This window comes from Ranitomeya imitator, chromosome 4 (genome assembly GCF_032444005.1).
Source record: "Ranitomeya imitator isolate aRanImi1 chromosome 4, aRanImi1.pri, whole genome shotgun sequence".
Taxonomy (NCBI): domain Eukaryota; kingdom Metazoa; phylum Chordata; class Amphibia; order Anura; family Dendrobatidae; genus Ranitomeya; species Ranitomeya imitator.
This window is the reverse complement of record NC_091285.1, coordinates 407,345,714-407,369,959: the sequence shown is the minus strand read 5'-3', so window position 1 is coordinate 407,369,959 and position 24,246 is coordinate 407,345,714. Positions and strand designations below refer to the sequence as shown.

Below are 24,246 nucleotides of genomic sequence, written 5' to 3'. Positions count from 1 at the left end.
ACATTTTGTTACATGCTTTTTTCTGGTATAGGTGACATTTTATAGAACAGTGTATGGGGAAAAACATACCTAGAGGATACTGCTTTTTAAAAAAAATTACATGAACTTCAAAAAAGCTATACAAACATCAAAATGTTATATGGACATTACAAAATTTTACTAAAAATTGGACAATTCGAAATATCAAGTAATCTTTCTCTTTGGACTGTGGTCAGTTCCTAAGGGAAAGCGGATTTTCTGATACATATGATTTACGGTATATGCCTAAGGCCTGTCCCACACGTCCAGATAATTCTGGTACCGGAATTATCCGTGTCCGTATGCTTACGTAGCACATCAGTGTGGCACACGTGCGGCAGCCGTGTGCCGACTGAGGACCGCACGGACCGTGCAGGAGACAGCGCTACAGTTAAGTGCTGTCCCCTGCGTGCGGTGCTGAAGCCGGAATTCATCCCTTCTTCCCAGCAGCGTTCGCTGGAGAGAAGGAATGAATAATCTTTTTTTTTTTCTTTCCCCATAAAAATAAAGTTTGTTCATCCCCCTCCCTCCTCCCATCCCCTGTGCGCCCACCAACCCTACACCCCCCCCCCCCCACTTGCCAGGAAATATCGACACCCAGCTCCAGCGATGTCTCCTCTCAGCACCGGCAGCAGGCCCTGTGTGAGCGGTTACATGGTCCCGCTCATTACAGTGAGGAATATGTGCATATTCCTCACTGTAATGAGCGGGACCACGTGACCGCTCACACAGCACAGGCTGCAGCCGCTGAGAGGAGACATCGCTGGAGCTGGGTGTCTGTGAGTATTTCCTGGCAAGCAGGGGGGGGGGCGCACAGGGGATGGGAGGTGGGAGGGGACGCACAAACTTTATTTTTAAGGGGAAGGACAAAAAAAAAAAAAAAAGATTATTCATTCCTTCTCTCCAGCGAACGCTGCTGGGAAGAAGGGATGAATTCCGGCTTCAGCACCACGCTGGGGGACAGCGCTTACAGTAGCGCTGTCTCCTGCACGGCGCACGGACTGCACACAGACAGCATCCGTGTGCGGTACGTATTTTACACGGACCCATTGACTTTAATGGGTCCGTGTGATCCGTGCGTTCCCACAAACACTGACATGTCTCCGTGTTTTTCAAAAGGACACACGGTCCATGAAAACACGCTGACATGTGCAGAGACACATTGATTTTAATGTGTCTACGTGAGTCAGTGTCTCCAGTACGTGAGGAAACGGTCACCTCACGTACCGGAGCCACTGACGTGTGAAACAGGCCTTATATGTAATTATGTGCAGATCTGCTGCTTTATTAGCTCCACTCTTTTAGAAGCTTTGAATATTTTACAAGGATCTTTATTATGTTTGCTGTATAAAACCTTGTTGCCTTTAATCTTAGTTTCCATTTATTATGGTTTACTTTTATTCTGTTTTCACGAGTACATGGGTTTGTAGAATGTGTAAAAAGCGGGTTGGAGTGAGGTGTTAAGTAGGTCTCCAAGTGCTCATTATCTTGGGGAAAAAAAAAAGTTTTGCCACTTTTTTGGCTTGTCATGTTTTAAACAAAACTGCTTTTGTTTTTTTATACATACTGGTATTTGGCTTTGATAAAACTTTGATACAGTTATGTGGAAAAAAATGTATAAGCATCCTTTTACCTGTGGATTTTCCTCATCTAATTCAATTCTATGGGGAAAATCCGCACTCATCGTACACACGAGATATTGACATGATGCAGACTTCAAATAAGCACAGTAGGTCAGGTGAACTTGTCATACCTACATAACAGTAAGGCTACGTACACAAGTTCTGTACTTGGTGAGTATTTTTCATCAGTAATGCTGGAGCCCGCACCAAAGAAAGGGAGGTGACCTATGACGTACCTATACGTCATAGGGCATAAAGGGAACCTGTCAGCAGGATTTTGCAAAGTACACACACCGCCATATTGGCTTTCATACTGATTAAAATGATACCTGTGGTGAAGAAATCAATTTTGTGGATTATGTATAATCAGGGTTTGAAGTTTTTTTATAATCATATCTTCTTACATTGGGGCGGGGACTGTGGATAGTCTTCGGCTCTGCCACAGCCCCTCCGCTGCTCCTGTTGTCTTCATTGTCCCCCTGATTTAAACTTTGCACTGGCAGGGTCTGCGTACATTGATCTCCTGGCAGTATTCTAGAAAATGACACTGGTGTTGGCTCATGCGCAGATTTAGATCCTGGCTCAATGACTAGCGAAGTTTAAACCAGGAGAATGGTAAAGACAACAGGAGGGTCTGTGGGAGAGCTGAAGATGCTACCCACAAGTCCGCACCAATGTACGAAGATATGATTATAAGACAACCTCAAACTCTTATTACACAAAATTGATTACTTCACCACAGGTATCATTTTATTCAGTACGACAGCACCAATATGGTCATATACTGACAGGTGCCCTTAAAATTTTATTTTTCTGCTCTTTTAGCATTTCTCTTAAATAATTTGGGTTTTTTTTGTACCTTTTATTTCTAAGAAACAGGTGGGTTCGGGCCAGGGACACTCTCTTCTCAATGTATCTTGCTATTGTAGCCACTTATTAAATAAAAAAAAAAAACAGCTTAAGTAAACCAGTTGAATTTTATTTATTTTTTCCACATTATCTTTCATACATTGGGATGCTGTCATTTAAAAGCAAAATCTGTTTCATTTATGCAAATTTGCTTTGTTTTATTTAGGGCTGATCCCAACCTTTATCAATATATAAAAAGGTAAATTATAGACATTATAGCCCGTATATTTTTTAACCGCTAGTGCTTTAGTGTTTACAGTGAACTCTTTGGACCATAAGGAAGTAAGAATATCATTAAGGGACTTGTAATATCTGTTTTCCTGAAATGCTAGATGATGTTCACATATAAGTGCAATAAGGGTGCGGTTCTCATTATGGCTGCACATCCTAGGCAAACAATGAATCTGATGACCACAACTAAAGGCACTGTGGCTGGTGTGAGTTTGGGGTATCCTACCCTCAGGCAGGCCTGGATTTGTGGCCCAACTGCAACTTCTTATGACCGTTATTACAATTCAATATATCGGCATCTGAAAACCATCAGCATGCAGGGTCTGTGAGCACAGAGGAGACTCTTGTGCACAGCTAAGGCTTCTTTCACACTAGCGTCGGAATCTCCCCGTCGCAATGCGTCGGGGAGAGATTCCGACGCTAGCGTTTAACGCTTTGCACAATGGGTGCAGCGGATGCATTTTTCTGGCGCATCCGCTGCCCCATTGTGAGGTGCGGGGAGGTGGGGGCGGAGTTCCGGCCGCGCATGCGCGGTCGGAAAAAGCGGTCCGTCGGGAGAAAAAAACGTTACATGTAGGGGTTTTTTTCCCCGACTGTCCGCAAAGCACGACGCATCCGTCGCAAGACGGATGCGAAGTGTGCAAATCCGTCGCAAATGCGTCGCCAATAGAAGTCTATGGGGAAAAAACGCATCCTGCAAGCACTTTTGCAGGATGCGTTTTTTCTGCAAAACGACGCATTGTGACGGATTTACAAAAAACACTAGTGTGAAAGTACCCTTAGAGCTGGAGTCCAAGTCCTGCTTTGTCTGCTGCAAATGGAAATTACAAAATTCATATGTAAGGTCTCTATTTTCTAATGATGAATATCTTGCGGTTATCCTCATACATGCAACTTGGTGCACTAGTTAGTCCAAAATGTACTTTTTTTTCCTTCTCTTAAGACAAGCACACTTTTCAATTTTTTTTAAACGCCTATATTATAACGAAAAAATAACCTGTGTATTGAAAGCGTCTTTCCATGTGTTTTGTGTTGCTGTTATTTTCACATTTGAAACTTGCAGAAAGAGCAAGGAATACCCCCAAAATTGCATTTGTGCCACTTCTTTATTTCTACTGGAAATGTATAAATAAATGTATAACTAGGCACTATAGTATTTCTGGTACATTCTGACACTGTCCAATAGTGCTGACTGTGTGGTTGGTACTCCCCCGTTGTCAAATTCTTCATGCATGGAGGAATGACAAGACCGGTATATGAGAAGATGTTCCTAGAATTATTTCATGTTCTAAGGCAAATATTTATTAAAACACACATATTACGAGATCAGGCAGATCCTCTTTAACGTGAAAGGTGTATCATCAGTGAAGAATATATGTTGTAAGTGTAGTACACATTGATCTGCATAATATATATCCTTAACAAATAAAAATCAAAATACAATCTGAAAAGTGATCATAAATAATATGATTAAGGCTTGGTTTTGTTTCTTTGTTCTGTTTTAGGTACAGAGAAAAAGAATTCATGCCTGTTACATGAAGGACGCAGAAGGGTTTGAGTGTGATTTTTTTTTTTTTTCTTTTTTGCTCTGTTCAAAACAAACCAGTCAATAATGCCCTTCTGCATCTGTTTTCACCTATTATGTAACAGCTCCACATTACACAAATTCTGTTTCTCTAATCCTAAAACAGAACAGAAATGGAACTCAACACTGGTAAACCAGGACCGTACATGGTGCTATTTAGGCTAATGCTACACAGCAAGATCTGACACGTGACACTAAAATCACAGTGATACATTGAATGTGACGATTTTCTATGGTGTCGCATTGCGACATGTGAGATATAACGATCGTCATATTTCCAAACGTATTTCTTTTTCTGCTTTTGATCGCAATCTCCACATGATACAACTGCCATAGATTTCAATGCAAGATGTGCGCGATACATGACTTTGTCTAAAAATTGGCTATTTTATTGCCAGCAAAATTGTAGCTCTAACATAGAGCTTGTGACTTCTCCAAGAACTGCGGTCATGTGACAAATATCGCTTTGTAGCCAAAACCTTAAAGAATACATGTCATGTAAGGTATTAAGCTGCATATATGGGGTTAATCAGTAGGTTAATAGCGCTTTGAAATTGCAGGGCACCCGCACCGAGAGCCCCGCTGCCAGGAGAAACTGAACTTTAGTCCTCACGGCAGCTTTGGGCTTTCAGTGGTAGAAGTGCGGCCGGAGCGGCTTTAGTCACCACTTAGTACGAAGGCGTGGTTTAAGCCGCCATTGACTATGTACTGAGTAACAGCCAGCTCTACAGTGCATCAGTGCAGAGTGTGCTGTCAGTCGGTGCTGGGGTGTGGTTTCAACCACTGTTCACTATGTATTAAGCAGTTACTGGAACCACACTGGCCGAGCCTCAATGACTTAAAGCCCAAGGCTGCTGGGAGGAATAAAGTTTATTTCCTCCCGTTACCTGGGCTTTCAGTGGAGGTAACAGGCAGCTATTAAATACTATTCACCCTGTATTTTCAGGTTAATAGCCTTTTTTTTTTAAAAGCAAAATCTAAGGCTACTTTCACACTTGCGTTGTGTGACGTACGTCGCAATGCGTCCTTTTGGGGAAAAAACGCAACCTGCAAAGTTGCCTGCAGGATGCGTTTTTTCTCCATAGACTTGCATTAGCGACGTATGGCCACACGTCGCATCCGTCGTGCGACGGATGCGTCGTGTTTTGGCGGAGCATCGGCACAAAAAAAGTTACATGTAATGTTTTTTTGTGCGCCGCGTCCGCCATTTTCGACCGCGCATGCGCAGCCGAAACTCCGCCCCCTCCCCAGACATTACAATGGGGGCAGCGAATGTGTTGAAAAACTGCATCCGCTGCCCCCGTTGTTCATTTATTTCACAATGTACGTTGGCCCAACGCAAGTGTGAAAGTTGCCTAACTTGTTGACTTCTTGCGTCCTGATGGGATAGGGGGGAGAATTGGTTTGTTGTTAGAGCCTGAGCGGCTTGTGTAGACTCGGGGAGAAGAGGATGATGATTTGGACTTGGAAGCACTGATATCAGAGTGGTTTGACGATGGAAGCCGTGGAGTCTCTGGAGTATTTTCCATGTATTTCAAGTCACCTGGCAAGAGCACAAAACAATGAAGATATACAAGTTAAGTATGCCGTAATGCGGTGTCCTCTGTTCTGATACAATAAAAAAAAAAACGTAATTATAATAAACCTTCCTCATGCAAACTATTCATTTAGTAATACTATTTAAATGGACAATAGTTCAGTGCTGATTATTTAAGAAATAAATGACCAAACAAGGTTCTGGGCATTCCACATATACTGTATCAGCACAGCTGAAGTTTGATAATACTGTATAGTCTTATGTGGCAGCTTTGATGGAGAAATTTAAGCAACTGAAAATTTGAGCCATTGAGCTGAACAGTGTTGTTTTGGAGATATGCATGTTGATTTCTGAAAGCCTTAGATTGAGACAGTCGCAGAAGCGTATGCTACAAATCTGCTATGTGTGAACAGGTTGCAGAATGCCATATCTCCTGGCACAGCCTCCAGCAGGTCCTCTGCTCTTCTGAGGGATCATCTAAGGCTACGTTCACATTAGCGTTCTGCCGGGCTGCGTCAGGCGCAGCCGCGGCGACGCATGCGCCCCTATATTTAACATGGGGACGCATGGACATGCGTTTGCATGCGTTTTGCGATGCATGCGTCTTTTGTGCCGCAAGCGTTAGGGCGCAGAGGACGCAGCAAGATGCATTTTTTTTGCGTCCAAAATCCGGCAAAAAAAGGACGCATGCGTCGCAAAACTATGCGTTTTGCATGCGTTGTTTGCGTTAGGTCGCAGTAGCGCACAACGCAAATGTGAACGTAGCCTAAGCACAACTCTTATCAAAGTTGATCAACTTTGATTAGAATGGAACTTATATGATCGTGACAAGCAGGTGGATTTGGCTATTAACAGCATTCTGCAGCTTTTGGTGTGCTGTAATATAAAGAAGCTTTCAACTTGTAAATGGAATTTTGCAAGAGATTTTACATGAAAACAGATGGATTTCATGGAAAAGGGTGTACATAATTTAAAAAAAAGGCTTGTCTTTGTAAAATAACTATATTCTTCTGTGGGAGATGCGAATACTGGCATTACTGGAGGAACCTTTGTCTTAAAACTAAAAAGTAAGGCCAACCTGACAATGTATCTTGTCCAATGCCAGACAAATCCAATGGCTCTATGTTGTCATCTGCAGGCGAATGAATATTAATGACCGGAGTTGACTGAGACGACGATCTTCTTGTGGAGAAGGCACCAGCTGAGGACAGCAAGGACAGCCCAGAGCTGGGCCTTGAATCTCTAGAACTGAAATTGACACACAAAATGTTAAATATACATGTTACACCAGATGAATATAAATCAGTTATATCAGTGTTGAGTAGGTTTGGCAGCAGAACCAAGGATTTGTTACCAGAATGCACAATGCAAGCTGCATACATTATTAAATTAATCACTTAGACCCAATGATGCTGGTGTATTTATTGTGAAATCAAGGGCAGCATAGTAGTATAAGTGAGAATGTTACCTGTTCAGCTTAAAATAATAATTTTAATGTAGGGCAGGAAGGTTTTCATAAAAGATTACATAGCCACTCTGTAAAAGATTTTCAAAATAGGTACACCAGCCTCATCAAATCTAATATGTTTAATAAGCTATGCACTTTGTAATGTGAAATCTGTTGACAGATCCCCCTGTAAGCTGTCAGTCTCTTTTCTAGTCCATAAAATATATATTTTATTTATTTAAAGCTTTTACGATATTTTATGCTTCACAGTCTAATTGTGAAGCTTTCCTTAACTATACATAATAACAAAGCTGTAACTGAGCTTTTGTTATCACCATAAATGCCAGCTTGTGCAGCTATAAGTTAATAGCTCAGTAGAAGTTATTTGTGTAACAAGGCCTTTTTGCCCCACTCGATCAATGCTCTAGCATATTGTTTCCCAAAGCCCGTCCTCATGTGTTCAGGATTTCCATACTGCTGCACAGGTGAGAGAATTCCTGACGCCTTGATGATAATTCCATCACCTGTGTGATATTAAGGAAATCTGGAGAACATTTAAGTGTTGGGGCCGTGAGGACTGGAGTTTGGGAAACGTTGCTCAAGCCTATGTCCCTTCACCCCCTCATATGATATGGATTAAAATACTAGTACTTCTTTAAAAAAAAAAACACAATATAAGTCTGATTCTCTAAATTTTCATTTTCTACTTTAGGGTAAGGATTGCAAAGGTTTATATATACAGTACCGGGCGAAAGTATTCGGCTCCTGGAACTTTTCAACCTTTTCCCACATATCATGCTTCAAACATGAAGATACCAGATCTAAATTTTTGGTGGAGAATCAGCAACAAGTGGAACACAATTGTGAAGTTGAACAAAATTTATTGGTTATTTTACATTTTTGTGGAAATTCAAAAACTGAAAAGTGGGGCGTGGAATATTATTCGGCCCCTTTAACTTAATACTTTGTTGCGCCACCTTTTGCTGCGATTAGAGCTGCAAGTCGCTTGGGGTATGTCTCTATCAGTTTTGTACATCGAGAGGCTGAAATTCTTGCCCATTCTTCCTTGGCAAACAGCTCGAGCTCAGTGAGGTTTGATGGAGATCATTTGTGAACAGCAGTTACATAGTTATTAAGGTTGAAGGAAGACTATAAGTCCATCTAGTTCAACCCATAGCCTAACCTAACATGCCCTAACATGTTGATCCAGAGGAAGGCAAAAAAAAACCATGTGGCAAAGAGTAAGCTCCACATTGGGGAAAAAAATTCCTTCCCGACTCCACATACGGCAATCAGACTAGTTCCCTGGATCAACGCCCTATCAAGGAATCTAGTGTATATACCCTGTAACATTATACTTTTCCAGAAAGGTATCCAGTCCCCTCTTAAATTTAAGTAATTTCAGCTCTTTCCACAGATTCTCGATTGGATTGAGGTCTGGACTTTGACTTGGCCATTCTAACACCTGGATACCTTTATTTGTGAACCATTCCATTGTAGATTTTGCTTTATGTTTGGGATCATTGTCTTTTTGGAAGACAAATCTCCGTCCCAGTCTCGGCTCTTTTGCAGACTCCAACAGGTTTTCTTCAAGAATGGTCCTGTATTTGGCTCCATCCATCTTCCCATCAATTTTAACCATCTTGAAGAATAGCAGGCCCAAACCATGATGCTGCCACTACCGTGTTTGACATTGGGGATGGTGTGTTCAGGGTGATGAGCTGTGTTGCCTTTATGCCAAACATATAGTTTGGCATTGTTGCCCAAAAGTTCGATTTTGGTTTCATCTGACCAAAGCACCTTCTTCCACATGTTTTGTGTCTCCCAGGTGACTTGTTGCAAACTTTAAACTACACTTTTTATGGATATCTTTGAGAAATGGCTTTCTTCTTGCCACTCTTCCATAAAGGCCAGATTTGTGCAGTGTGCGACTGATTGTTGTCTTATGGACAGACTGTCCCACCTCAGCTGTAGATCTCTGCAGTTCATCCAGAGTGATCATGGGCCTCTTGGCTGCATCTGATCAGTCTTCTTGTTTGAGATGAAAGTTTAGAGGGACGGCAGGGTCTTGGTAGATTTGCAATTGTATGATACTCCTTCCATTTCAATATGATCGCTTGCACAGTGCTCCTTGGGATGTTTAAAGTTTTGAAAATAATTTTCCTTGGTCTTCATGATGCTCTCTTTGCTTCAAACAGAACCCTGAGACTATCACAGAGCAGGTGCATTTATATGGAGACTTGATTACACACAGGTGGATTATATTTATCTTCATTAGGCATTTAGGACAACATTGGATCGTTCAGAGATCCACAATGAACTTCTTGAGTGAGTTTACTGCACTGAAAGTAAAGGGGCCGAATAATATTGCATGCCCACTTTTCAGTTTTTGAATTTCCACAAAAATATAAAATAACCAATAAATTTCGTTCAACTTCACAATTGTGTTCCACTTGTTGATTCTGCACCAAAACTTTACATTTGGTATCTTTATATTTGAAGCATGATATGTGGGAAAAGGTTGAAAAGTTCCAGGGAGCCGAATACTTTCACAAGGCACTGTACTCTTTAGAATTTAGGTGAGGTTTAAATAGGATTTATCATGTGTAGTCCTATGAAGAACAACTAATAAACACATGGAATGCCTAGCACAAGAGCAAAATGAGAACAAGTTTTGCACTAAGTTTGACTTGTAATCTGCTCAATTTTTTAGAATAAACTTCTGCTTTTGACATCACAACCTTTCTTGCCACTTTTAAGAAAAAAGAATCAAGAATATCTTGGTTATCCTATAATACATGGTACAACATTCAGGCCCTTCTTATGCCCCTTTTACAGCTTTGGCACATTGATTCATCTACCGTACCTCATTGTAATGTCATAAGGACTTTTGCCAAATAAGAATCTCAGCTGTACTATGCGTGCACCGAGCCAGGGATACTATGGTAGTATAGTCAGGACTGCTTAATGAACTTTTCCTGCAGCACTGGTAATGTCTTTGATAACGTTTGTACCATTTTTACCTGCTCTCTGGACTGGCTGGTGGATAACTACGTTCTGCTGTAACATTGCTTCCACTTGGCTTCATAGATGAACATGATGTTGGATCTAGAAGACGTCTGTGGGTCCCCAAAGTTGCAGGAGCAGTTACAGGACCTCTGTACAGTGAGCAAAATGATTCAGAATGACTACGTGCTATCATATTAAGTCAGCAGGTGACATTTTATACTAACTCAGCAAATACATCTTACATTGCGTGCTGAATTATCAGGCAAGTGAGTATTTTGACCATTGCATCATTTTTTGCATATATAAAATGTGAATGCTTATTCGATGAAGTAGATCAGGCAAACAGAGCTGCACATGGTTGCATCAGCAATCTGCGGACTTGACTGGCCCAACAGTTCACACGGCTATCTAAACCCAGCCTCAATCTCACCTTTGAAACAGCTGGGTGTATGTCCCTGAGGTCTTCCCCGCCAAAGCCTGTCGTGCTGCTTGCTGTCGTCTTTGCACTGAGGCTTCTTCCTAATACAGACATATAAGTACAGTTATATATTTGGGAAGGAAGTGTGGCCCATATGTTCCCTCACAGTAGAAACATTTCTACAGCTGAGATGTGCAAGAATCTACAGCAAAATCTACATCTATTACTCTTACCATCGCAATTAATAAAATTCATACCAAGCTCAGGATAAGGATAAGTATTTCTAAGAAAAAAGCAGGAATGGGGTTCAAGGAAAGAAAAGCTAACATGGAAATATTTGTCACTTATCCATATTTTAGAACCATTCCTGGTTTTGCCTGAGCTATACTCATGAAAAATATAAAAATACTATTCTGACGAGGTGCGTGGTGGTAGGTGTGGGCAAGGTATTCAGCTCTTATGCCCCAGCACATTACATGAAAATGGGGGTCCTGGCTGGTTGTGTGGACTTGTGTTGTAGGGGCGGTACATCTGTGCAGGCCTTATGTAACCAATGTTGCTAGTTGGCCAGGACCAGATATTTTTCAGTTCAAAGAGTAAGATCACCATTTAACAATCACTGAATGGGAACTTAGCAGGGAAAATATACAAGAGATAGCGGGCACACAAGCGTATGAACGTTTCCTTCACAACTCAGAGCATTTTCCACACACAAATTCCTTCCTCTTTACCCTCTTCTCCATTTTCACGTTTCCTCGTTACTCTCCTTGTTTGTCCTCTGTATTCACTGCTTATCACTACTTCACCACCACAACCCAGCTCAACACTACAGTCCTGTCTACTAAGAGCCCTTTACTTGACAGGCGATTCTGCGTCTTCTTTCCCCTCAGGGTGCCAGTATGGCGGCTCCTTATCTTCTCTAATTCTGACATCCTGGGACTCCCACCTGGGACAATCTATCTCACGTACTCAGTCCTATCTAGGCCCGCTACTTTTAAGAGTTATAACTCTGGGCCTTACTGCTAGGCGTCCTCTCCCAGGACCCGTCTCCGATTGATCACTCCATCTTTTACTCACTTCTGCTTCGGATCTTGCTACCTCTTTCCTTCGGTCTTCTCCCACTTTAGGGGAACCCCAGAATTCGGCACTGCTCATAATGGACCTTAAGTCCTCTTTCTATGCACTTCAGGCCCTACCTGACAAGAACTATTTCTTGTCTCTTTAGCTTACCGCTCCCACTCTAGGCTAGCCCCAAACATTAACCCTAACTGTTCCTGTCAACTACCTGTTGCTGGGCAGAGTACAGCCTTGTCAACTGTTGGTGACACAGATCAATACACATACAAACATCATCAACACATATTACTATTCATATTACTCAAAATTAAGATTACACGTTCTTCAAGGGGGGAAAAGTGGGCAATATGTCCATCTGAACTCATCATCTTTCCTCCATCCCATAGATCTTCCTTACCTGACCTATCTATCGCAATCAATGACATCATGCTTTCCCCCGTACCGGAAGTCCGCTGCCTCGGAGTAACCTTCCACTCTGCCCCGTCCTTCAAACCACAAATCCAAGCTTTCCTCCGTCCTTTCCTCAACCGTCAATCTACTAAAATGCTTGTGCACGCCCTCATCATCTCCTGCCTTTACTACTGCAACATCGTTTTCTGCAGCCTCCCTGCTAACACCCTTGCACCTCTCCAGTGCATTCTTAACTCTGCTGCCCGACTAATTAATCTCTCTCCTCGCTACTCCTCTGCTTCCCCCCTCTACAAATCTTTTCACTGGCTCCCATTCCCTCAGCGTATCAAGTTCAAATTACTAATACTGACCTACAAAGCCATCCACAACCTGTCTCCTCCATATATCTCTGAACTAATCTCCCGATATCCTCCCTCAAGTGATCTCCGGTCCTCCCAAGACGTCCTTCTCTCCTCCACACTTATTCGCTCCTCATCCAACCACGTATAAGACTTCTCTCGAATATCCCCCATCCTCTGAAATTCTTTGCCCCAACACGTCCGACTATCAACCACATTCGGATCCTTCAGACGGAACCTGAAAACCCATCTCTTCAGGAAAGCCTACAGCCTGCACTGACCCCGCTGCCACCTCACCACTACCGAAGCTACCGCCTCACCAACACCGGAGCTCCTGCAACCCTCAACCTACTGTCTCCTTCCCCATAATCCTGTAGAATGTAAGCCAGCAAGGGCAGGGTCCTCGCCCTTCTGTATCAGTCTGTCATTGTTAGTTTGTTTACTGTAAGTGATATCTGTATCTTGTATGTAACCCCTTCTCATGTAAAGCACCATGGAATCAATGGTGCTATATAAATAAATAAATAATAATAATCTCCTTACACTATTATTTGACAGTGACTTAAAGTGGATCTGTCACCAGTGATCTAAATAGATCTTAGCCCTAAGGAGAACAATGACCAATTAATGAGTCCAACTAAATAATGAAATAACAGGAGTCCAAGTGAAGTCTCATGAGTCTTCAAAAACCCAGCCTCACAGACAGCTGCAGCTTGTACTAATCAGTGTGAGATATCAGCACTTAGGAGCTATTAGTCAGACTAGGTGGGCAGAGAATGTTCATAAAAGGATTATACACCAATTTTGACATGGATATTCAAAGTAATCATATTCTCTTCAGGTCTACACTAAATAGAAAAATACTTACTCAGTGAAGTTAGATTATTGGACGAGAAGTTCTCTAATGAGAGGTTAAAAATAATTGCTCTTATTTAGCTTAGAAAAAAAGACCTCAGGTGATCTCACTTCAATGTATAAATACAGTCAATATAAAAATGCTGCATAAAGCTGTTAAAATGCAAGGTTTTTGTCATGTAAAAAAATCATGGAAGAAGAGTTATTTCAGAATTTTTTTAACCTTTTCAATCTATGACAGCATTCAGTCTTTTTGGATCAGAGTTCATTAGCATGACACATCTAGAACTGTCAATCTTTGCTCACTTTTCCTGTCAGTAGCACTCTAAATCAGATTGTGAGGGCATCTCCTGAGTACAGCCCTGTTCAGCTTAACCCACAGGTTTTCAATTGGATTCAGGTCTGCGTTCTGGCTGACCGATTCCAAAACTCTGATCTTCTTCTGGTAAAGCCATTCTTTTGTTTATTTGAAGGGATGCTTAGGGTTATTGTCATGCTGAAAGATGGAATTCTGCCTCATCTTGAGCAAATGCCTGAAGGTTTTGGTGCAAAATTGACTGATATTTGGAACTGTTCATAATTCCCTCCATCTTCACTATAGCCTCAGTTTCAGCTGCAGAAAAACAGACCTAAAGCCTAATGCTGCCCCCATCATGCTTCATTGCGGGTATGGTGTTCTTTTGATGATGGGCAGTGATGACATGGCACCAAACACAATTTGGAATTACGGTATGTCCAAAAAGTTAAACCTTGGTTTCATCTTACCAGAAAACATTTTCCTACATGCTTTTGGTAGACTTGATGCCTGTTTTTCTTTGCAAGAATGCCTTGCCACCTTACCACAAAAGCCAGACATACGAAGAATACAGGAGACTGTTGTCACATGCAGTACACAAAATTCCTGCATCTCCTTTAATGTTCATATAAGCCTCTTAGCAGCCTCCTGTACCCATTTTATTCTTTTCATTTTATACATTTTTGAGGGACAACCACATCTAGGTAATTTTACTGTTGTGCCAAATTTAAGTCACTTCTTCAAGACCAGCCTTACAGTGTTCCATGGAATATTAATGTCTTGGACAGTATATTGTACTCTTCTCCTGACTGATACATATCAACAATGAGATAGCTTTGATATGTTGTAAACTGTTTGCAGACCATGGCTTTTGCTGTTAACTGCAAATAAGAAAATGTCAGGAAAATCTTACTAGAACAGCTAAACTTTATATGGCGTTAACCAGAGTCACTGCAAATGGTAAGAGCTGTGTACTGACTACTATTTAATATGAGATTAAATGTGATTTGCTAATTTTGAATACCGCCACATCCCCACTTATAAGTTTTATTCCCCCCCCCCCCCCTCAAAATGATTCCAGATCGCTTCTCAATGGATTTGTATAAATTAGGAGTGACATTAAAGGTGGAAAACATTCAGAAATGATTCTTCTTGGTATGATTTTCACATGACCAAAACCTGGCATTTTAACACACGTGAAGAGGTTTTATATGCACCGTACATTTGTGGTTAATACAAAGAACTGACACGTGATTATTTACAAATTACTTTACAAATAACGAGAGAGGACATTCATTAAGTGTGGCGGAAAGGAAATTCTAGCATCTAAACAGGAAATAGTTTTTATAGTTAGTGCAAGCGGACTGTGGAATACCCTATCCTAAGAAGTAGTAATGGCAGACACTATAACAGCATTTAAAAGGAAACTGTGACTGGATTTTTGCTAACTTCTCTGAGAGTTGCATGATGGAGAGCAGGGACCGATTCCAGCAATGTATCGCTAGATCAAAACTGGTGAAAGCAACCCAGTAAACAACTGTTTTATTTGATACAGATCTACCAGTTCCCCAAATGCTTGTTGATATCTCTCTACATCAACTAAGGAATGTGCTCTTCAGACCTTTTGGATCACAACTATGGACCAGACCTCAATCACAGGACAATAAAACTCTCACATTCCTTATCTATGAACAGTTCCAAAATTTACGGCCACAACTGTTTCTCCCTCTCCCATATTGATCTGCTTCAGGTCACTTGTCTTATCCATTTCATTATTCTTGTGCCCTCTTGTGTATAAATATGTGATACTTTAGATTTTGTGTTAATCTTTACCTGATGAAGAGAGTCTCGAAAGCTTGCAATTTGTTACCATCTTTTCAGTTAGCCATTAAAAGGTGTCAACCAACGACTCTCAAATTTTAATATTTTTCTATCTACTGGCTAACACGATACATAGATATATATTTTTCCTGCTGGTTCTAAATAATCTATAGATAGATAATGTATAAATTGAACTTTATGGACCCCGTCTGTTTTTTAAAAATGTAGTTAAGGTCCTAGAGATCTATTTAGAAATGTATACAATTTACATTGTGAAATCTGCTGACAGATCTGCAAATGACGACTACTCTCTAATCTGCACTGCATTTCCTGTAAAACATCACTAACATATAGTACTCTACTTTCTCTAAGATTTCTGCTGAGAACATGAAGACTACTTTTATTATAAAAATCAAATAATTCTTATAAAGTTCCTACACATGTCTTTTTTAAATGCAGAAAGATGTGCTTACTGCGGGTGTCTTCTGGGGTGACACTTTTACAAATATTTTCGCAGAATAGTTTCTTGCAGCAGAATCCTGGAAGTCATTGTTTTGTGAAGATCCAGTAAGTGGCTTTCCAAAATCTAGAAAAAGAATGCAACTCTATATGTGTATTATACAGCAAAACATAGCATTTTCCGGTATTTGGGCTAGATTAGCAGACACTACCCATGGACAGATGTGGCGCTCTTTTTGAAAGAATCTATCCTAATTATATTCCGATCCTGAATAGCTGCTTATTATTAAACTGAACACTATGGTCTCAGACATCCCTGATTGTTCACACATGCAAAAAATGGTCCAAGTATTTTTCATCCGAATTTCATCAGCGCTTGGTCCGAGTATTACTTTTTAGTACTGTCAGTGTTTCATTAGTGATTTTCACATACGGTATGTAAAAAGAAATAAATTGCAAAGTTTCTCTTATTCATTACACTGTTAATCACGGACATGGACTGTATACTGAAGCCATCCCTGAATTTCACGGACCCTTCGACTTATATGGGTAATTTTGATCTGTGAATCCGATCAAAATGAGACATGTCTCCAAGATTTTTGCACTGATACACAAAACACACATACATGTGAACGACCCCACATATTATAATGGGTACGTGTTTAGCTGTCAAAATCATGGATAAAACACATAAGTGAAAAACAGATGTTTGAATGCGGCCTTACATTCAGGTTTCCCCACAGACTATAGCTGACTACTGTGTGTTCTGGCAAGAACACACGTTGGCCCCAATTGATTATAATCTTTGCTCCATTGTTTTAACCCCTTAATGACCGCTGATACACCTTTTAACAGCGGCAGTTAAGGGGCCTCATTCCTCAGCGCTGCTTTTTAATGGCGTTGAGAAATAAGAGTATGGCGTCCTCCAGCATCAGAAAATCTGCAGGGTCTCGGCATACCAGAGGAGAGAGAAATTGGCTCCCCCGAGCCCCCCCATGGTACCTCTGTCATCCCCGGGACCTCTACTTCCTAGAAGAAAATGGCGGGCGCATGCGCAGTGCGCCCGCCAAGACCTACCAGCCGATACCTGGTAACAATAGGAGATTTGTCTTGTCATATTAATTCATTTTGATCACTGTGATAGGTTTTATCACAATGATGAAAATAAATAAAATAGTAAATCAAACCCCCCGTTGTCACCCCCTTAGTTAGGTAAAAATAATAAAATTTAAAAAAATGTTTTTTTCACAATTCTTTGCAGTTAGGGTTAGGGTTGAGGCTAGGGTTAGAGTTGGGGTTTAGAGCTATGGTTAGGGTTGGGCTAAAGCTAGGGATAGGGTGGGAGTTAGAGCTATGGTTAGGGTTGTGGTTACGGTTGAGGTTACGGTTCTGGTTTTGGGGTTAGGGTTGTGTTGTGGTTACAGTTGCGGAGTTGGGTTTAGGGTGGTGGTTAGGGTTATGGTTGGAATTAGGGTTAGGGGTGTGTTGTGGTTAGGGTTGGAGTTAGAATTGGGTGATTTCCAATGTTTAGGCACATCAGGGGGTCTCCAAACGCGACATGGTGCCCATCATCGATTCCAGCCAATTTTGCATTCAAAAAGTCAAATAGTGCTCCCTCCCTTCTGAGCCATGCCATGCGTCCAAAAAGTGGCTTTTTTCCACATATGGGGTATCGGCGTACTCAGGAGAAATTACACAACAAATGTTGTGGTCCATTTTCTCCGGATACCCTTGTGAAAATAAAAAAGTTTGGATCTGAAGTAAATTTTTGGTGAAAAAAGTAAAATGTTCATTTTTTCCTTCCAAGTTGCTTTAGTTCTTGTGAAGCACCTGAAGGATTAATAAACTTCTTGAATGTGGTTTTGAGCACCTTGAGAGGTGTAGTTTTTACAATAGTATTGCTTTTTGGGTATTTTCTGTTATATTGACACCCCAAACTCACTTCAAATATGAGGTAGTCCCTAAAAAAAATGGTTTTGTAAATTTTGTTGGAAAAATGAGAAATCACTGGTCAATTTTTAACCCTTATAATGTCCTAAAAAAATTATGTTTCAAAAATTGTGCTGATGTAAAGTTGACATGTGGGAAATGTTATTTATTAACTATTTTGTACGATATGACTCTTGATTTAAAGGCACAAAATTAAAAGTTTAAAAATTACAAAATTTTCAAAATTTTTGCCAAATTTCAGTTTTTTTCATAAATAAACGCAAGTCATATCGAAGAAATTTTACCATTAGCATTAAGTACAATATGTCACGATAAACCAGTCTTAGAATCAGTGGGATCCGTTGAAGCATTCCAGAGATATAACTTCATAAAGTGACACTGGTCAGAATTGTAAAAATTGGCTTGATCATTAAGGTCAAAATTGGCTCGGTCACTAACTAGTTAAATTATATGTTGTTTTTGGTTTGTTTGTTTTTTTATTTAGACAATGTGGGTGTGATTTTAATTTTCCTTACCCAGATGCTTTAGCCTAAGGCTGGGTTCACATTGCGTTAAGTGCAGTCCGCTGACGGCATCCGTTACATAGCGGCACTAACGCTATGTAACGGATGCGTTAGCGCACCCATTGACTGCCATTATGTAGCGAATCGCTAACGCATGTCATAATCGGCATGCGTTAGCGATGTGCAGTCATTCTGTGACGGACCCTCGGACGCTGTCTGCAGCGTTTTTGGGTCCGTCACCGCTAGTACAGATAGAGCATCTGCGCTAGCGCGATCGCATAAACGTGATCTTTTTCGGCACTTGCGTTAACGCATTCCGTTAGCGTATGCGCTGAACGGACTGCACTTAACGTAATGTGAACCTAGCCTTATTCATTATTTGTGTTGTTTTTTTTAAATGTCGCAAAGTTTTTGCACAATTTCACTCTAGTACCCTACTGAAGTACAAAATCTGTCTGATTTTATTTTTTCACATCTGAACACTCATGCGAGACATTTTGAAGGATCATATGACTTTTTGTTCTAAAGTGCTACTAAAAAAATCATCCATCAAAGAAAAAAAGAGCATTGATTGATTCCATGCAAAAGTTGTCAACGAACACGTTTTTGAATAATTTGGCACAGAAAATGGCAACGAATACCACAGGACAGAAAAAAGAAAACACACTTAAAAAAATGCAAATGATGAATCAGAGGTTTTGTGATCTGATTATTGTCAAACTGCACTCCTAACAAGTTGGGATTGCACAAAGCAAACACCCTTAAAACAAACTAACCAGTTGCAGATTTTGCTGTGCCAGTACTCTCAATAGACACTGCTGGTTCTATCAGGCCAAGGTATTCTTTTACCAACACTCTTAACTTGCTATAGGCTTCATCTAAATCGTCTGTTAAAAACAAACAAACAAAAAGAAACAGATTATTTTTACAGTCTTACAAACATTGAAGATTTTGTAAAAATAAAGTATATAAGAATAATATTGCTAAGCATGTCATAGTCATTTACCAGCTTACGTGCTTTTATTATAAGGAATATAGTGAAATAGTATAAGTGAAATAATAATGGAAACAATTCCATGAAAAACTATTAAAAAAAAAAAAAAAAATCACAAAAAAAAAAATTCAAGAATGGTTTCACCTACACATTTTTTCTACATATAATCCATAAAAAATAATGAAATTGGGGATTTGAACTAAGCTTTATGGAGCTTTTCCCAACAGTTATCTTTACATTCCATCTATTTTTCAACAATGTGTTCTTTTGACCTCTGTATCTCTGGCATGCCCCTACATACCTTTAACTGTCTGGTATGTATTTTATTTTTTATACAATGAGTCCCTATGGTTCACCGATGCCCAGTCACCCATTCTGGCTTTGGCGTCGTAGGGCATAAACCTTGTTAATGTATGTGTAAGGCTAGTTTCACACTTGCGTTTAAAAACGCAGCGTTTAAAACACATCCGCAGGTTTTGAAAAAACACATGTAAACGCGTTCAAACGCTGCGTTTTTTAGACGCATGCGTTTTCGTATGCGGTAAAAAAAGCCGCGTTTTTACGCGTTTACATGTGTTTTTTCCTGCGTTTGCGTTTTTGATACGCATGATGAGAAATTTCACAAGAGAAAAATCAAGATCCAGACACTACCAATGGGACTACAGAGGGCGTGTGACATGACTCTGTGGACGAAAATATTGAAATATTGTAGCTCTCAAAATGTGGTAACGCAAAAAATATTTTTGGGAATAAAAAGCGTCTTTAGTGTGTGACAGCTGCCAACCATAAAAATCAACTATAAAACCCACTATAAATAGAAATGGCTAGGGTTAGGGTTTGGATCCCAAGGGTTAGGGTTAGGGGTAGGGTTTGGATCCCTAGGGTTAGGGGTAGGGTTAGGATCCCTAGGGGTAGGGTTAGGATCCCTAGGGTTAGGGGTAGGGTTAGGGCGTGGGTTAGGGTTTGGATCCCTAGGGTTAGGATTAGGGTTAGGGTTTGGATCCCTAGGGTTAGGGGTAGGGTTAGGATCCCTAGGGGTAGGGCTGGGGTTAGGGTTTGGATCCCTAGGGTTGGGTTAGGGTTAGGATCCCTAGGGCTAGGGTTTGGATTAGGGTTTGGATCCCTTTATCACCTTAATGGTGGGGGGTGGCTTATCAGTGTGTAGACTTGTTTTTCTCTGTTAAAACGCATGCGTTTAAAAACGCAACCAAACGCATGTGCTTAAAAACGCATGCGTTTACATAGATAGCAATACGTTTTTTTGCCGCAAAAAAACGCCTCTAGAAATTACTACATGTTGCATTTCCGCAACAAAACGCAAGCATAGAAACGACGCATGCGTCGTCAAACGCGGCAAAACGCATACAAAAAAATGCATGCGTTTTTAATGTTAAATATAGGAAAAAAAAGGCATACGTTTTTATGCGTTAAAACGCAGCGGCAAAAAACGCAAATGTGAAACCAGCCTTAGACAGTGGCCATATTGTTACAGAGCAAGCAAAGTAAAGCTGCATATTTATAAAGTTACTCAATATTCATGTAAAATCATATATATATATATATGTAAACTATGACAGAGTGTGGACAAAAACTACACCATTGGCTGATTTTGTTATACATGAATTAGTCCTTTTCCTTACCAATTGACTAGAAGAAAGGAAGAAAAATTACTAATAAAATGACACACAGAAATAAGTGACTGCACGGAGAACTAGATGCCACATGATCCTTAAGTAGGCTCAACATAACATTGCTCATTACCAATATTAATAACGGCATCAAAGAAGCCAGGGTGATCCTGGTGTATAGTCATGTACATATCCACTCTGGACACTGCAACATCTATTTCAGGTCTAGAGAACAAGCCCTTTCTTCTCAACCAGCCTTCATACTTCTCCTTGTTCATTGGCAGAAGCAAAATGCACCGTGGTTCAAAATAAGAATTCTTCAAGCTCCTTACACCCTAAAGACAAAAAGGCAATTCACGAATAAGATAAGAAGGAGAACAAAATAATAAAAATCTGTTCTGAAAGTCTGCAGTTGGCGCTGTAGTTGGACTTACCTCGATTTCCAAGTGCGTGCAGCAGGCGAGACCTTCTCTCGCCACCGACTCTACAGCCTCTCTACTCAGACCATAGTAGTGTCCACTGTATTTCATAGTTAGGAGAAACTGACCCTAAAATAAGAGGAGATGTGAGACAACACACAATATGCTTGGCCGTTGGTTAACAACAAATGCCACATTTAGCAGGTTAGTAGAATCCAGCACATTGGCCCTTTGGCGTGTAGAGACACAAGTGACCACATGAGATATTCCAGGCCCTCAGAGATCAACTGCTTTGAAGTCTATATTAATACTTGATATTTTCTTACAGAGCAAGTCATTTCATCAAACGTCTCCGGTGTGACAAAATGGTAATCAAACCGCTTTTCTTCTCCGAAGTATGGATTTCTAGTTGTGTGACAGGGCCTGAAATGTAAAGAAATAATAATAGTGCTACTCTAGATGACAAATTACGGTATATTATGGAGAATATATGCAACTAAATATAAATGATGCCATGTTCCTGCATTTTTTTTTCTATTGGCTGGAATGTGTACAGGATTTGAGAGGGTCCTTCTAGCCAAAGTGATGGCGGTAGCTATTACCTAAACTGTCACTGCTATATTTCTTTTGAATTTAACATATAAGAACTGCATGCCGTCACAGATCCATTCCTAGTAATACGGCATCACTTAAGTTGGGAAACCATTTTAACAGGGGAGTACAGTCATTGCCAAAAGTTTTGAGATTGACACAGATTTTGTTTTTCACAAAGTTTGCCTTTTCAGTGTTTCTAGATATTTCAGGGTGGTTTCACATTTGCGTTTTTTTTTTTGCGTTTTTGCGGTAAAAACGCAAAAAAACGCATGCGTTTTTTTCCCCTATACTTAACATTAAAAACGCATGCTTTTTTTGCATGCGTTTTGACGCGTTTTTGCAACGCATGCGTTTTTTCTCTGCATGCGTTTTGTTGCAGAAATGCAACATGTAGTAATTTTAGCGGCATTTAGCGGCGTTTTTTTGCCGCGAAAAAAAACGCATGCGTTTTTTCGCGGTAAAAAAACCTATTGATGTCTATGTAAACACATGCGTTTTTAAGCACATGCGTTTGCATGCGTTTTTAAACGCATGCGTTTTTATAGAAAAACACAAGAATACACACTTATAAGCCATCCCCCAACCCTAACCCTAAAACACAAACTCTAACACAAACTGTAACACAAACTGTAACACAAACTCTAACCCTAGGGATCCTAACCCTAACACAAACCCTAACCCTAAAACACAAACTCTAACACAAACCCTAACCCAAACTGTAACCCTAACCCTAGCCCTAACCCTAGGGATCCTAACCCTAACTCTTAGGATTAGGATCCCTTAGGGTTAGGGTTACGGTTAGAGTTAGGGTTTGTGTTAGGGTTAGGATCCCTAGGGTTAGAGTTTGTGTTTTAGGGTTAGGGTTAGAGTTTGTGTTAGGGTTTGTGTTAGGGTTAGGATCCCTAGGGTTAGGGTTTGTGTTAGGGTTAGGATCCCTAGGGTTAGGGTTTGTGTTAGGGTTAGAGTTTGTGTTAGGGTTAGGATCCCTAGGGTTAGGGTTTGTGTTAGGGTTAGGATCCCTAGGGTTAGGGTTTGTGTTAGGGTTAGGATCCCTAGGGTTAGGGTTTGTGTTAGGGTTAGAGTTTGTTAGGGTTAGGATCCCTAGGGTTAGGGTTAGGATCCCTAGGGTTAGGGTTTGTGTTAGGGTTAGTTTGTGTTAGGGTTAGGATCCCTAGGGTTAGGATCCCTAGGGTTAGGGTTTGTGTTAGGGTTAGGATCCCTAGGGTTAGGGTTTGTGTTAGGGTTAGAGTTTGTGTTAGGGTTAGGATCCCTAGGGTTAGGGTTTGTGTTAGGGTTAGGATCCCTAGGGTTAGGGTTTGTGTTAGGGTTAGAGTTTGTGTTAGGGTTAGGATCCCTAGGGTTAGGGTTAGGGTTTGTGTTAGGGTTAGAGTTTGTGTTAGGGTTAGGATCCCTAGGGTTAGGGTTTGTGTTAGGGTTAGGATCCCTAGGGTTAGGGTTTGTGTTAGGGTTAGAGTTTGTTAGGGTTAGGATCCCTAGGGTTAGGGTTAGGATCCCTAGGGTTAGGGTTTGTGTTAGGGTTAGTTTGTGTTAGGGTTAGGATCCCTAGGGTTAGGGTTTGTGTTAGGGTTAGGATTCGGGTTTGTGTTAGGGTTAGGATCCCTAGGGTTAGGGTTTGTGTTAGGGTTAGGATCCCTAGGATTAGGGTTAGGGTTAGAGTTTGGGTTAGGGTTAGAGTTTGTGTTAGGGTTAGGATCCCTAGGGTTAGGGTTTGTGTTAGGGTTAGAGTTTGTGTTAGGGTTAGGATCCCTAGGGTTAGGGTTTGTGTTAGGGTTAGAGTTTGTGTTAGGGTTAGGGTTAGGATCCCTAGGGTTAGGGTTTGTGTTAGGGTTAGGATCCCTAGGGTTAGGGTTTGTGTTAGGGTTAGGATCCCTAGGGTTAGGGTTAGAGTTTGTGTTAGGGTTAGGATCCCTAGGGTTAGGGTTAGGGTTTGTGTTAGGGTTAGAGTTTGTGTTAGGGTTAGGATCCCTAGGGTTAGGGTTTGTGTTAGGGTTAGAGTTTGTGTTAGGGTTAGGATCCCTAGGGTTAGGGTTTGTGTTAGGGTTAGGATCCCTAGGGTTAGGGTTTGTGTTAGGGTTAGGATCCCTAGGGTTAGGGTTTGTGTTAGG

At 40.8% G+C, this 24,246-nt stretch overlaps 1 protein-coding gene across 3 annotated transcripts in view; it reads right to left on the bottom strand.

Moving 5' to 3' along the window:
• Positions 1-2,598: 2,598 nt before the first annotated feature.
• LRGUK (leucine rich repeats and guanylate kinase domain containing) overlaps positions 2,599-24,246 on the bottom strand; it is a 125,965-nt gene continuing 104,317 nt past the window's right edge. For all 3 annotated transcript variants that reach the window (XM_069765361.1, XM_069765362.1, XM_069765363.1), the window contains 9 exons: positions 21,853-21,949; positions 21,542-21,655; positions 21,241-21,442; positions 19,262-19,372; positions 16,047-16,159; positions 10,789-10,877; positions 10,373-10,507; positions 6,981-7,150; positions 2,599-5,908 (listed from right to left, as the gene is read on the bottom strand). In XM_069765361.1, coding sequence (XP_069621462.1) covers positions 5,721-5,908; positions 6,981-7,150; positions 10,373-10,507; positions 10,789-10,877; positions 16,047-16,159; positions 19,262-19,372; positions 21,241-21,442; positions 21,542-21,655; positions 21,853-21,949 — 1,219 coding nt within the window. In that variant the 3' untranslated portion in view covers positions 2,599-5,720. The remainder of the gene's footprint in view (positions 5,909-6,980; positions 7,151-10,372; positions 10,508-10,788; positions 10,878-16,046; positions 16,160-19,261; positions 19,373-21,240; positions 21,443-21,541; positions 21,656-21,852; positions 21,950-24,246) is intronic.